Source organism: Siniperca chuatsi, linkage group LG4 (assembly GCF_020085105.1).
Source record: "Siniperca chuatsi isolate FFG_IHB_CAS linkage group LG4, ASM2008510v1, whole genome shotgun sequence".
NCBI lineage: Eukaryota > Metazoa > Chordata > Actinopteri > Centrarchiformes > Sinipercidae > Siniperca > Siniperca chuatsi.
This window is the reverse complement of record NC_058045.1, coordinates 26,682,896-26,698,581: the sequence shown is the minus strand read 5'-3', so window position 1 is coordinate 26,698,581 and position 15,686 is coordinate 26,682,896. Positions and strand designations below refer to the sequence as shown.

The 15,686-nt window shown below is 41.0% G+C and overlaps 2 protein-coding genes across 3 annotated transcripts; both read right to left on the bottom strand.

Annotated features, from left to right (window-relative positions):
- Window positions 1-3,738: 3,738 nt before the first annotated feature.
- Window positions 3,739-8,086, bottom strand: foxl1 (forkhead box L1). Its single transcript, XM_044192339.1, has one exon. It carries the CDS (start codon window positions 7,472-7,474, stop codon window positions 6,296-6,298), a length of 1,179 nt encoding a protein of 392 aa, XP_044048274.1. The 5' UTR covers window positions 7,475-8,086; the 3' UTR covers window positions 3,739-6,295.
- Window positions 8,087-12,582: 4,496 nt separating this feature from the next.
- Window positions 12,583-15,540, bottom strand: acd (ACD shelterin complex subunit and telomerase recruitment factor). 2 transcript variants are annotated; one of them, XM_044192336.1, is made up of 2 exons: window positions 15,216-15,540; window positions 12,583-14,674 (listed from the first exon to the last, which is right to left on the bottom strand). In XM_044192336.1, the coding sequence occupies exon 2, from the start codon at window positions 14,577-14,579 to the stop codon at window positions 12,726-12,728; it is 1,854 nt and encodes a 617-aa protein (XP_044048271.1). In that variant the 5' UTR covers window positions 14,580-14,674; window positions 15,216-15,540; the 3' UTR covers window positions 12,583-12,725. The 2 variants fall into 2 exon arrangements, with proteins under 2 accessions (XP_044048271.1, XP_044048272.1); XM_044192337.1 differs by lacking the exon at window positions 15,216-15,540 and adding an exon at window positions 14,943-15,209.
- Window positions 15,541-15,686: the final 146 nt, after the last annotated feature.

Here is a 15,686-nt window from a genome sequence, read left to right as displayed (position 1 = left end):
CGAACTGTCAGGTGAACTGCCCCGACTCACAGCACAAGCGGAGGCCAATAGCAAATATGAAGAAATGAGACGGTCTCTGGGTGAAACGATGGATAGAGTTTTGGCATTAGAAAAAACATAACAGATGCTAACAAAAACATGCCAGAAACTACAAGACAAGTGTTTGGATCTGGGAAATGGAAGCAGGAGGCAAAAAATTTGGGACTTGTGGATGTTAAAGAGGGGTCCCAAAGTGGCAACATTTCTCATAGTTACTGGGAAAATTTGTAGCCCGTCAGTGATTGTTGCAAACATGCACGCGCTTAACCACAACGATGAGGGATTTATACGCTCAGTATCATCCTCTGTTTCTAACCTTCATAGTCATAGCTTGATCCTGGGTGGTGACTTTAATTTTGTGTTGAACCCAATACTGGATAGATCCTCAAACAAACAGCAGACCCTGACCAAATCAGCCAAATTTCCTAAATGCTGCAAATTTAAAAGACCCGTGGAGACATCTGCATACATCTCTATGTATTATAGAATATTCTTTTTTCTCACAACAGCCCAATTCATTTTCCAGGACACTACAGCGTGCATTTCCAAATATAAATACATATAGAACTTGGTGAATGAGCAATAGATTGCTGTCAGACAAATCCATTACTGAACATATAAAGTCTCAGATCGCTTTTTACTTAGCAACTAATAATACTCCAGATGTCTCCATACAGGCGTCATGGGAAGCAGTTATCTGTGGGCAAATGATATCTCATAGTGCACATCTGATCAAGAAGCAAAAAGAGAGAAAAACATCTATAAGGGAACAACTTCTAGCTCTGGATCATCAATATGCAACAAGCCCAAATCTGGATTTATTGACAAAAAGGATCTGAACCCACTATGCTGGAAGTTTTTAATGAATCGTTGAGATTTGGCCGTCTTCCACCAACATTTTATCAGGCATCAATTTCTTTGATCCTTAAAAAGAACAAAGATCCACGGGATCCATCGTCATACAGGCCTGTGAGTCTTCTGGATGTGGACATGAAGATTTTAGCCAAAATGTTGGCTATCAGACTAGAAAAAGTGCTGCCGACAGTCATACATGAAGCTCAAACAGGTTTCATACAAATAATGAAAATTGGTGCATAATCCTCGCAGACTGTTTAAGATCATACACTCACCTGGTTCAAGTGTTCAGCCAGAAGTGCTCAAAACTTTGGATGCAGAAAAGCCCTTTGACAGGGTTGACACAGGGTGTTACAAAAACATTTACTGGTCTCTATAATCCTTTATTTTTATTTTTATTATTATTGGAGCACACGATAAAGGATCTGCAGAAATGTTCTCATCTCCCTATATCATTAGCAGGACGAATTAATACAATTAAGATGACTGTTCTTCCCAAATTTCTATTTTTATTTCAATGTATTCCATTATAACTTAAATCTTTCTTTAAGAGCATAGATAAAGTAATTTTAGAATTTGTCTGGAATAGAAAAACATCAAGGAAGGTATTCCTACAGAGACCCACGTCAACAGGAGGGATGGGTTTACCACATTTTCCGCTTTATTACTGGTCGAGTAACTTATGGAATGTCTCATACTGGTCACAGAATCAACACCCGTCTTGGATGAACCTGGAAAGGGTCTGCTGCGCTCCCTCTCCCTTACCAGCACTGCTCTTCTCATCCTTACCTACGGTGTCTCCTAGCTCTATTGTTAATCCGGTGGTCTCTCACTCTGTCAGAATCTGGATTCAGATAAGTAAACTCTATGGCTGGCATACCAACTCCTTATTGGCCCCCATTATGGCAAATCATTCTTTTGCACCGTCGATTAACAACACTGTATTTGATGAATGGCACAAGAAAGGAATCTATAATTTCATGGACCTATTTATAGACAATTTGTTTCCGTCTTTTGAGAAACTTCAAATGAAATTGCAGGCAATGGCCCCTACCCGTGCAAACTGAGAGAAGTGATGACGCATTTAGATTGAGAGAAAATAACATTCTTATCAAAAAGACAGGAGGGTAAGATAAAATACAGTCGCCTTTTATAAGTTACTTCAACCAGACCAGAAACTGAAACATTAACAAATATGAATACCACCATCTTCACTACTAGTTTCCCACTTACTCTTTGGTCACACTTGATTATACTTGATTATAGAAACAGAGTACAGACAGACCCTCTATAGATACACCAGTTTGTTCATTGACAAGGGTTATAGACATCCACCCCTTTTTATTTATTTCTTTTTTACTTTTCTTTTGTCTTTTTTTTAATTCAATATCGTTTTTTAAAATGAATTGTTGTTTTATTTTACTCTGTCGGTAGGGCAGTAGACTCTTCAGTAAGTGCATAATTCTAAATGTTCTAAATTTTGTATGGCCTCTCAGGTGGAGAGTTGTGTTTTCCAAGTTTCAAATGTTAAAAGCAAAAACAAAAACAACCTTCTTTTTTTAACCTAGTGCATCAAATCACAAGTTCAAACCTGCAGTTATTTAGTGGTGATACACAAAACTGAAAACAAAATCAACACAATATTCCGTATCTTGCCTGTGAATTTAATTCAGTTGTCCACAGACTGTAGCATTCTTCCTGGCTGGACACCTCAGATAAAATAGTTTGTGTGACAAATCCAGCCTTAGTATGAGTGCATGTGCATCGCAGCTTCCTGCTCTGTTTGCGGCAGCTAACCAGCCCGCTGTGTCTCTTCACGCGTGACTTTACACTTCAGTTCAACGTTTTGTTCCTTTGCATGTTTTTACACAGTGACTGAGCCAACACAAGAGAAACCGATGTCTCTTCACTGGCAACAAGATTGAAAATATTGGGAGCAGAAGATTCTCATTTGAAATCTGAATTCAGTGGCTACACTGGTGTTAAATATTTGCAAACCTTGCTTTCTATGCGATAGCTTTGTGGAGAGAAAATAGAACTGAATGAAAAGAACCAGAAAGCTTCAAGAGTTGTAGAATGCATTTTTAGAAGTTGTGATCATTGCATTTGCAGTCTTGAGCACAAATGGCAGAAATGCATCAAATCAATGGAGAAAAACTGTAAATCATTTGCTTGAGATTTAAAATCCATTAATATAATCTTAACTCAAGGTAACCTCACTAGCATTATCTTACTACTCCTTTAAGTAAGGAAAGAAATCCTGAAGTCAAGGAAGGAAGCTGATTTAGGAGAATAAGGCAAGATATTCTAATCTGACGGAGGTTTCATATTGAAAGCACATCTTTCTTTAGGAAGCTGAAGAACAAAGAAGAAGTGTGTAGAAATGAGTATGATCATCTAAACAGACCTAAAGATTGTTTCAAATAGGAAAGGTGATTAAAGTAAATACAGTTAGGGCAAATAGCATCTGAAGAAAAAGTCCCTTGGATTGAAGGATGCCTTAAAACAAAGATCAAAGGCAAAGATAATGATAAACTACATTTAGAAGAAACAGGTGTGTTTGAGTTATTCTGATTTATAAACTCAGCATAATCCAGAACCTAGAGGTTTGTCCCACCTTATTCAGTAGGCTGTGTGCCCAGAAGAAAAGCCCCCAATTCACATCGCGTCCCTGCTAGAGAGTTCAGATTTCTGCTAATGCTCGATTCATGTTAAAGATCTCTGACCACAACCCATCAGCACAGTTTGTTTTCTCAGATAACAAATAAAACTGAGAAGACTTCCCTTTTGTTTGAGCTGCTTTCTCATGAGGATCTTTTACTGTTCAAACACTCACAGAGACCATCAGATAACTAACATTTATTAATTTGCTTTGCTTTTAGAAGACTTTGGAGATCACTGGAGGATGAAGAGCCAGTGGAGCCAATTACACTGGCTCATGTGTTAATATGAAATGCGCCCAAATCCCACAGAGACAGAGTGCCAAGTGTTCAGTTAAACCGATATTTCTCACTTCTTTTCTTTCCTCTCTTCCCTCACCCTCTCCTCCATTCTTTCCCTTCTGAGGTTTTCATCATGTTTTATTTACACGTCTGACCAAAAGAATCCTATACACAGGAAATACTTGTGATTGTTAGTTCCTTTCCTCTAATGTGGGGAAGTTTATTTATTTCAACAAACATTCCTGATTTGCACAGCGCTGGCCTCGCACAGTCGAGCTTTTTCAGACGAGCGTGTGTCTAAGCTATAGGCCTATATTTAGACATGGCTGCTCTCTGTTTGTAATGATGCTGTCAGCAAAGCTCTTTGATTTCATGCAGGTGTCATTCTACAGCACGCTGAAGCTCAGAAAGGATCATTTAGGACTTTCAATGCCATCAGGCCTTCCCAGATACTAATATAGGATTAAAAAAAGAAGACCACATAGTGGGAAAGTCATTTATAGTGACTCTCTCACTTGTCATTTAAACTTTTTTACTATAGGGTGTTTTATGATCCGTGGTCCGTAGCATTTAGTCCGAGGACCGAAGTGCTAGGGCTTCTTCTGACTTTACTGATTTTGTGCGTGAAAGTTCATTCTTGACCTTGGAAACAGCAGTTTGACAAAAAAGAGAACTGCATCTCGCAGTCTACCTCAGCGGCTGGAGTTTGCTCAGTAATGAAATGCAATGCACGACAACCGAGCAAATTCCATCTGCTGAGGAAGACCATAAGATGTGACTGAACGCTTAGAAAAGCTAAAATGTGGATTTTTTTTACCTGGACTTTACCTGTGCTCTTATTTCAAAGAATGTTGCTACTCTCAACATGATCCAGGGTTAGTATTGCCAGTATGTATCAATTTTTAATCAATATTATAATTTTCATCATTATAAGTATCACCATTAGTAGCACTAATTGTACTATGAGGATTTATATACAGTGACGTCTCTAATTTTCAGAGGCTTTTCCAACACAAAAAGAGACAAATTTTGGGGGAAAACACTGATTACTGTATGTTGTCACAAAATCAGCTGTCAATAATTTCAATATAAATTTGAAAAAATGGAAATTCATGAACAGCTCTACTCAAGAACGATTTTCCTGTACCAGACTAAGTCGTCTGTGTAACTGCCAAAGGAAGCCAAGACACTGAAAACTGCAAGAGGGTGAAAAATTAGTGTGAAAACAAAGCAGAAACATTTTTTTTTCCATTCCAGAAATCATCATGTGACCTCTTCAGAAGTGGTTGACACATTAAAGAATGGGCTCAGGATCAAACTCTTCAGTCAGTGGCACTTTAGACTAGACTGCAGAGTAATTCTCCTTCACAGTGGATTTCTCATGAGTCAGAACTTTGAGTCCATGTGCTTTTGGAGTGATCAGGGGTCGTCAGTTTTTGGAGTCATGTTAATTAAATGTTAACTGATATTGAAATTGTCTGTAATCCTTGTCTTTGGTCCCTTAATGGCGATTCTTATTATCAATCTGAAGTTGATACTGCTTCTGCCAAGAAAATAATCTCAGCATCCTGATATCTGTATCCAGTCGCTTTGGATAAATAATGTTTTTTCACTAAATCTATGATGTACGACAACACAACTCAAATCGCTCAGTCCTCTACAGCTGAGGCCTGGCAATCCTCAATGAACATCATAAGCTTCAGATCTGAAAAGAAAAATACTCAAATATACGTGTTATCTGTCTCTTTTCAAAAAGCACTTTTGATCACAAAAAGGAACAACTTTAGGTGACATTTCATTCAAACAGCAACAGCCCCCTGTCTTCCAACAGTATTTCTGTTTTTACTCACAATTTTAAATAAATCATGCTGTCATTGTACTACCCATCTAAACTTTATTTTGCATATAAAATTCAGGGCGGAGTTCAATGTAAAATAGAATTTGATTACATTATTGAGTACTAAACTGTATTTTCATATTGTACTGTATCTCCAGAGATACTGTGTAGGCTACACAGGCCCAGCCATGACAGTCAAGATTCTTCGTTGAATTACGCAAACATATATACTCTAAGGGTTTGAACGAAGAGAGAAATACTGTATATATGAGCTTTCCATAAATATTCACATGACAATGACGACATCATTATATACTTTTACCTTCTTGTTGCATTAAGCATTACAATGCGCAGCCATAGACTTTGAGGAGCAACAGTCTTGGAAAAATTGGTGAAAATATCCACAAACCTGACAATTATGCATGCGTAAAAATATATCTGAAAGCCTCCCTGCTGTTTCTCACTGTCTGAAAATTGCTGTAGATTATGCAGATGGCATAGATCCTGAAAAGAACACAACAGTATGCTGTCTCATTAGTAACCCATCATGCAAAGCTAATTACAGACGTTACACCTTTACGCATCCGTGCGTAAAATCCATTAAAGTCAAAAATAATTGTACTCATTTAAAATGCAGTACTTTGTCGGGGTAGGCGAGTGACAGGTAAGAGCAAAAGGGGAATCCCATCTGGTACAACTGATGCGGTCGAGCACCGAGGACCACAGACGAACTGAGAGCGGGACTTTGGCGCTCTGCACATGTCTCCGCTGACGAACCGAGGATGCTGTTGCGCATTTCGTCTTCACTTTTCGATAAGATACTCTCAATGGTAAAACATTTTGATTTATCCCTGCCCAGAACATTTCCTTTCGGCCTGTCCTGTGCAAGTGCAGCCAGCTTTGTGTTTCCTGCGCAGCTGACGGCGCAGAGCGGACCTCTCTCTCTTTCTCTTCCGCTGAACGCTGACCTTCTCTCCTCTGACTCCCGGCGGAGGGACGCGCCTGGGAAATTCGCACCGTCCATCCACAACGGAGCGTGTCTCAGAGTGGGACATGGCTCTGGCTGGGGGGCGTCAAGCCTCCTCCCGTTGGACACGGGGGTGTCTTGGTTGGGGGGCACTTTAAGTCTCTGTATGGGGGGATATTGCGGCTGTTCAGCGTGGTTAAATTCGACAAGAACAGCTTTTGTGTCTGGTTGCGTCTCCATCCTCTCCGCATCCTGCCTCGCTGGTACCTCTGTTATCCCCGAGCCAGTCTGATGTCTCAAAGAGGATTGAGGGGCCCTGGATGGCCCCGGACCCTTGGTGCGCTTGTGTCCAGCGGCTTTGGGGTCCAGAGCTTCCTGCTGGCTCTTCGCCTTCCTCTTTCTCCGACGGTAGTTGCCGTTCTCAAACATATCTAGGCACTTGGTGTCCAGCGTCCAGAAGCTGCCTTTGCCGGGCCGGCCCTTCTCTCTGGGCACCTTAATGAAGCAGTCGTTCAGGGAGAGGTTGTGGCGGATGGAGTTCTGCCAGCCCTGCTTGTTGTCGTGATAAAAGGGGAACCGGTCCATGATGAACTGGTAGATGCCGCTGAGTGTTGCGCGCTGTTCCGGGGCGCTCTTGATGGCCATGGCGATGAGTGCGATGTAGCTGTAGGGCGGCTTCTGCGGAGGCTCCTGGCGGGCCGGCACGAAGCTCAAGGCAGCGGGCACGACCCCTCCCCTGTCCCCTCCGTACAAGTAGATCAGCGGGGGAGCGGAGAGGCTCAGGGCCGAGGATGGCACTCCGAGCGACGGCAGGCGGCCGTGGTAGAGAGTCATGACGTGTGTCCCGGGGAAAGCTGAGCCTGCTCCCGGAGCTCCTCTCCTCCACTGACTGACTCTCCAGCCTCATGAGGGCCCCAGAAAATGTTAATAATTGTTGTACGTTTGCTGTGTTATGTTGACTTTGCACTGGGAAATAAATTGTCCATCATAAACAGTCGGTGGTGTTCTCAGCCCACCCACATTAATTAAAATTTCATTGCACTGAAACTCCCTCATGTCCCCCCCTCTGCCCAACAACCAATGAAGTGCCGGGTTATTCCCTCATCTGTTTATAGAATTAGTCGCTTGATAAGTCTGCCCACCCAAGTTGAATCAAGCTGTGTTTATTTGGAAAAATTTCCGGGCACCCAATACATAAACGCACTGATGTGCTGTTTGAAATATCACGTCCACCCCTGACGCTGAGAGTTGCTCACACAGAGAGAACAAGCAAACATTGCCGAGTCCTTTCTGGGAGTTGCTGTGGGTTCGCTCAAATGAAAACAAAGTGTATAAAAGGGAGAATAACTTAAACAATTTCTTTGTAACTCGTGTCGGGTCCTCTTCTTGCCTCCAGTCCACCAAAAGGGACGCAGAGGGAGTGTTTTTTTTGTGTGTAGGAACTGATGAGTAAACACCACACCACTGTTAGTCAAAGAACATCTGAGGACACAGTAAATGATATTAGAATTATAAGAAGAGATATTATAATAATAATCACAATAACAGTGGCACAACTACTACAGGTCTACAGCTGGTCTATATGCATATATCAATCACTATCAAAGCATTATTATTATTATTATTATTATTATTATTATAAGAAATGTTTGATTATGCACCATAATGTTTATTTAATTAATACTATAATTATGATATTAGATTTTGATATTAGACTTTTTTATAGCCTCCATCTCTTTTCTATCATTTGTATCCCAGTGCACTTTGTATTTACCATTTGGTGTATATATTTATTTCTATTTTATTTGTAAAGGGACCATGTACAACATTAAACATAAATGTTGCCATTTGATGTATTGTACCAGAGTTAGCTTTAAACTCATTTTCATCTGCAGTTCCTGGGCAATTAAAACATGCATAACAGCACCAAACAAACAGACTATGAGCACAACAGAACAGGATTCATAATACAAAATAACACAGAGCAGCACATCACACACACACAATGTCAGCAACAAATTAAAAGCAAGCATATTTGTATACAAAGCAAAACCAATAAAATGCAGTCAGTGGTTACAGAGTTGAGCAGCATTTAGCATTTTAAGGTTAGTTATCTATACCAGTGGTTCCCAACCTTAAAGGGTTTCAAGATAATTCCAAGGGGCCATGTGATGATTAACAGGAATAAAGTATAATATAATACACACGATACTCTTTGAGACTTTACTCAAATCTTTGCTTTGTTCTTGTGAATTACTGTGAATTTGACCTGTTCAAAAAAATTAATCTGAGAGATAAAACCCACTCTTGGTAAAAGTGGTCACAACTCTTTACTTTAACTTTATCTTTAAAAAATGAGAAGAGGTCTTCCCTTCGTGATTGGCTCCTTAAGGGGGTCCCTGGTGGCTTCAGGGCCATGGGTAATTGCTGGATCTGGGAACAATGTGGAGCAAAGATTGACGAGATTGGTCATTGCTCTAAATAATTAGAAGTAGGGGAGTTTGTGAAAATAACAAGCGCATGTAATTAATCACAACAGCTCTGAAATAAATCCCCCCATGTGTAAAGCTTATACTCAAGAGAACACAAACCCAGCTTACCTCCCTTCATTATTGCTTGTCTACCCCCTGTCGTAATCGGAGCACCCTACATCATAATACAGTATTAGACAAAAACAGCACAAACTTCAACTCAGAATGATCAGAGCTGAACCCACGCCTCCACAGTGACAACGAAAACTGAACATCATACATTTCATAAAGTTCACGGGTAGGTTCTAGAGCTGATACGAATAATTGAGCAACAGAATCTACAACTATTTCGATAATTGTTATTGGTTTAATTCATTCATCAAACTGAAATGCCAAACATTAGCTAGTTCCTGCTCCTGAAATGTGAGAATTTGCGATTTTTCTCTTTATATCATTGTGAATCATGGATGGATTAACCTGTTTAGGGGCCCTGAGGCAAACATTTGCCATTGGGACTCATCGATCTCCCCTCATACGCACACACCATCTGCCCTGCACAGGCCATCTACACTGTAGACTGTAGGCCCACTTTGACCGAATGGTTCCATCCTTGTTGTCAGTTGAACAAAACAAGCAGTTTAAACACGGACTAATTACACACCGACAATGAAAATATTTATTTGCATCTGTTTCTGTCATTTTGTTCAACCTTTAAGTCTACTATCAGTTTTCAGAGCCTGGATGGTCACCTGAATCGACATGCTTTAGGAGATGTATTCCAAATAAATTCCTGCATGATTTTTGCTCTCCATTATAATAACAAAACTACACAATTAAATCACACATACAACATACTGCAATGATACGCAAACCTGTAAGTCACGCAGAGCCGTATCTAACTGATGGTGACTCTGCTCATTGGATTAAGTTGCATGTTCTAGATATTGGCTCTGTTTGTTTCAAAGCTGAACAAAATGAAATGTGGTGTTTTAATTGTCCTTAAAGAAGCTGCAGGCAGGCGCTTAGGACTGTATTGCCTTACAAGGACAACATGGACAGTGTATTATTTGTAGATGTGAGCATGATGCTTTATATTATGTATTTTCCTGTTTATAGGTCAAAGGAGGATTATAACAACTTTACAAGTGCACACAGCTGGCTCCTGCTTACATTAGGGGTTTGCAGCTTTCAGTGGATAAACTCAGAAGTTGGTCTTTTCTCTGTTTCTCTCTCAGCAGACGGTGATTCATGAGCAAATAAAACTAAACTAACATGCAAGTATTAGACGTGTACATGCCACAGCAAGCAGGATTTATAAGGCATCTGCTTCCATCCATACTGCACAAGACACATTTTAGAATTAATGGTAATGAAAGAGCATGTATCTATCAGCTGGTGCACTATAGACTTGTGAGCCTATGATATGAGCAGATGGATTTTTTTATACGGGCTATTAACCACTAATCCCAGTGTTAATGCTATAGCCTTTAAGACACATAAACTCAGGTGAGTTAACAAAATTGCAAGTGTGTTCAACATTCAGGGGCATTAATTCACCAAACTCCATGCTGTAGAAATATTCCTGTATCCAAATATATCATTTGACACCATACAACTAACATAACCTACTTGTGTACATCATGATTGACATTACATGATCAGTGTGAGAAATAATTTTGCATAATTCTCATAAACTGAGGGAACTCGTGTAAAATTTCAAATAAATTATTAATAGACTATCCAGTCTTTCATTTGAAATAGATGATCTTTTTTTTTTACCATCTATGGATGTGCAAAGACCTTAGGTTGATCAAACAGTTTGAACCAGCCAATCTCAACAAAGGCCCAAATTTAAATTTGTATCTACTGTTTTCCGCCCTAATAAATTGAAAAACATGACCTGAGAGGAAGAGAGCTTATCAGTTTCTTCCTAAATTGACTTAAAGATCTTTGTTTCCTTCTTTGCCTTCTCTAAGTTTAGTAAAGTTTACCCCAAAAGATGTAACTTGCTGATCTTCAGTATATCAACACAGTACTGTATGTAGTAAAGTAAGTACCTTAAAGATCCCCTCCATGTGATGTTTTATGACATAGAAATACTCTGCTTTGAATAATAATTTGTGTCTGATATGGTTTTTCCACAAAAAAGTTCAATTATCTAGTTAAAATACTTACATCTACTATTTTTCAACTCCCTCATTGAAAAATCCAGAATTCATGAATAGGCAAACATTTTTACCTGCTGGAAACAAGATGTTTCCTGCTTCATTGAAGGCGAGCGCAGAGAAACGTTCCCCCTGCAACGACTGAATGTGAAAATGGCCTTCTAGTGTCAAAACATCATTCTGCACACTTTAAGAATCACTAAGCCTAAAAAGTATTTAGTGGGGCCCATTCCTAATTTACATTCATTCACAGCCCCTCCGTTGCTCTGTGGGAATAAATTATGGGCAGAAATGCCGACTTCATTCCATTGTCGCAACTATTACAACAGTCACTTTGTGTAAGAGCATTAGCTAAAGGCTAAATTAGTCTTCTGTATGATTATGTGAAAATGTTGAGATTTTGACCTGGTATCCATTTTGGTTACAATTCACTAGCAGTTTTCCCATTTTTGCCTTTAAACTCTGCAGTGAACCTCTCAACTTCATCCCATTTCTAATCCAAGTTCAAATATGTGTGGTATTTGGTGACACCTTCTGGACAAATAGAAAATTGCTTTACTCTCACAACTGATAATACAGTGTTAATTTATTATAGTATATACGGAAGTATTCGAGTAAAGGTAAAACGTGATATAGGAATTTGGTGAAATCAATGAATCTGTTATCATTCATTTAATGAATTTCAAGTTACCTTAAAATCCTAGTTATCATTTCAGACACCATGTCAGAACTTTTAATCCTGACTTCTCCAGACACCAAGTCTTGTATCTTGAAATAACGAGTTGAATGCTGAGTGTTCACCAAAGTTAGAGTTACAACTCTCCAGAAAGCCTTCTTTTTTCTGCTTTGAATAGTTAAAACATGTGGTTTTATACAAGTGACTTTTAATATAGGTCATAAAGTCGGTAACTAACTGGCTGTGTAAATAGGCAACTAACTAATAAGTTCACCACATGAACTCAATAAGACCATAATGTGTCAAAAGTGTGTTTGATGTTATACCCCCAAGTTGCCAAAAAATGATTAATGAAACTTTAATATTTCTTCTCAAGTTCAGTCAAAAGCTCATTGAGTTTAACATCACAACATATGATCAAACTTTCAACAAATATTATCTAGTTTTCAACTGAGCAAACATCTGCTGAGAGACGCCGCAAGATGTGGTTGAAAGCTCCAGAAAAAGCTGGTAATTGGACCTTGAATTTAAAGTATTCCAGTGTGGTTAAGACAGCGAAGGAAATTATGGTTTTGTTATTTTTATTTAAGCTGGACAAGCTTAAAATGTTTCACTGTGAACATGAACCAATTTTTTTTTTTCTCAAAGACTTTTTAATCAGTGCTCAAGACATACCGTACAAAATAGACTCAACTGTACAAAGCTGCTCTGGAACATTAACATGAGTCAAAACTGAAACAACACCACAACGATGATCTTTCAACATTTTGAACCTAAAGGGAAGTGACCTCGGTCCTGTCAGACGATGTTTGATTGGAGGTTTCTGATGCGTTGCGTGGATTATCTGTCTGCTTTGGAGCAACGAGATACTTCACCGCCCAGTGCAGCAAGGATTCAGCAACTTTGAATCGACTGAAATCCTGCAGATTCTGTCCAGACACTTGGTAAGAGTAAGAGAACAGCCTGCCATCGCTGTGAACAGTGGAAGTCTTTCTCGAGACAGTCTGCACCTGTTTGCGACTGCTGCCTTCTTCGGCCCCGGAGCCTGCCTGAGTCTCAAAGAGCCAAGATGGAGGGCTCCCACTGATCTGAGCTTCCTCATCTTCCTCCTCCTCTAAGGTGGTTAGTCCTTCTGTTGTGGGCTCACTTCTCTTTCTCTTTTGATATTTTCTCTCAACAGTCTCCTCCATGTCCTTCTCCAAAATCTGGCTTTCTTGGTCCAAACCCTGAAGATTTTGTTGTGCTGTGTCGGCGCGGTGTTCGTCTGTGGCAGGCAACAGGTTTGACGGTGCGGTGAAGGGTTCTGGTGGACTCACGGAAGTTGAAGAACTGGTAGAGGTGGAGAGGCTAGTTGAGTGTGGCAGTTTCTGGTACGGTGGCAGGTCGCTGTGCTGCCCTTCGCTGTGCTCTGATGTTTGCCAGGATTCCTTCGAACTGTGGACAGGAAGTTGCGTGCCGGTTAAGATCACAGCATGATCAGGCTTAGATTCAGCAGCAGTGGGATTGTGCAAGGAGTGGGTTGGTGTTGCTTCTGGGGATGCATCAGAGGATGATGAGGTGTCGCATGGAGGAAAAATGTCCCAAGGGTTGGATAAAGGCCTGATGTCGCTGTCAACCATCCCTTCGATTAGGTCCTCATGTAGCATGCTGTCCTCCACAGGAAGAGGCGAGTTCTCACTGGCATCGTGATCTATCTTTACAACTGCTGGCTTGGCTATTCGCCAGTCTGCATCATCAACAGAAGGCTGCGTTGTCTCTGAATGTTTGCAGACTTGTGGCAAACCTCTCTTTCTGTCCTCAGAGGCAGCAGAAAGCCCACTTGGTGTCCTGTTTCCAACATCTGGTAGTGTTTGCAGCTGCTGAGCATCTTCCTCTGGGATGACAAGACACTTTGAGGGGACCCTGAAACATTTCACTCCCTTATATCTAACCCTGTCGACATCCCAGCTCGTGGCAGTGAATGTGTCTGGGTGGCTCAGCGATGAGGTGCAAGTTGAAGTGGAGGGCTGCGGGCTCACGGGGCGGCTGCTTGCCATCATCAGCCTCTCCCTAACATCCTCCAGCACAGCCTGCAGGCAGTCGTGCTGCCACTCCCCCAGCAGCTCCGACAGATCAAACCCACACTGGCCCTTCTGAGAGTCCTGCACCTCCTGACCCAGCAGGGCCCTCCATGTCTTACAGATCTTCAGCCTGACGGAGGGCAGTGTCGTGCAGCAAGGGGTGCTGTCTTTAATTGGACCGGCTGCAGTTGTAGCCAGCTCTCCAACTGATAAGAAGAATCTGCATTTGGTCTGTTCGAGGGCCATGTGAAACTGCAGCTGGTAGTCCTGAATGCACACCGTGGTGTTGACCAGGCTGGTGAAACACTCGCGGTCCTCCTGCTCCTGAAGATGCTCCCAGGCTGATGCGGTGAGAATGGCAGGGATCTGAAGCACCCCGTCGGACAGGAAGAGCAGCCCTGTGGGGCCCTCAGAGCCCTGAGCCTGGGACTGAGACATCTGACCCACTCCGATGACATGAGCCTTCAGCCGCCCGCTGCTGCTGCTGCTGCTCCCCTCCCGACTGTCATAGCTCAGGAGCAGACTCTCTATCCACGGAGACAGTCTGCTCCAAGCAGGTCGAGGCATGTTTGTAGTTTCAAACTGTGTGTCTCCAGTTATGCTCCGTCAGGCAAACATTTACGATGCTCGGTGGTTCCTCCATCACAACATCACAATGGGAGCTAGAAACGAAAGGCATATCGCATATGAGCCATTATAAGATACTAATTTGTTAGTTTATCATGATACATTCTGGTTAAATCGTGGGAAGAAGTTATCACTTATAGCTAAGCGCGAAAAACTTTGCTAGGACCGGCGCATTACTGACATCTCCACTACGGACAGTTTTTACAGCCATGTTGCACGATTTCCTCTTAGCTAGCACAGCTAACGTTAGCCTACACAAGAATAACGTTAGCCTACACAAGTAACGTTAGTCAGTGATATTACCTTTATGTAATCCTGCGCAAAACAAGTTAGAAGCGGAGACAGTTGTTTCAAGATACCGAGAGATAACAGTGGACAGAATGTAGACGAGTTTCCTTCAAATTAAAAGCGCAAATGTTAGTCCATGTGCTCTTGCACAGACCAGTATGGCCATGAATATATACGGTGAAAATAAGATTTACAAATTCACTATCACACACTCGTGTTATTTAACGAATTTATATTACTAAAAAGTATACCAACAGTATACTAGTTGGTCAAGAGGGTTTTACTCACACCGGAAATACTGTTTGAATGGTGATAGTCTTGATGGCTTTCTGTCACATCGATCACTTTCTGCTGGCAGTTTAGTTTTGAGGCCCCGTTCCACTTCTTTTTAATTCTCGCTTCTTATATCCATTTCGAAATCTGAACAAAGGATACGCGAATATTTTTTTTTTTGTCTTAGTTTGTAAAGACAAGTTAAACAAATCCGTTCATATAACTTGGCTACATCTGTTGTTATCCACAATTCTGTTGGTACACAGGTTGCTCTTCAAGTATTGGGACGTTGTTTGTCTGTCCGCTTTCCGCCTGGCAGATGCTGCGTTCAAGTGCCAGATGAATTCTACAACTTCTTCAACGGCTGTGATAATAAAAGGCGTGTTCTCACCCAGCTTGTTTAAAGCTATTCAACTAATCGGTTCTCTTGGTTATTATTATGAGAACTTTGATCACATTTTTTTATGTGAATATATTTGTTTATCT

Bases quoted from the DNA above. Each gene is read 5' to 3' on its own strand.
- foxl1 (XM_044192339.1), bottom strand. From the start codon at position 7,474: ATGACTCTCTACCACGGCCGCCTGCCGTCGCTCGGAGTGCCATCCTCG.
- acd (XM_044192336.1), bottom strand. From the start codon at position 14,579: ATGCCTCGACCTGCTTGGAGCAGACTGTCTCCGTGGATAGAGAGTCTG.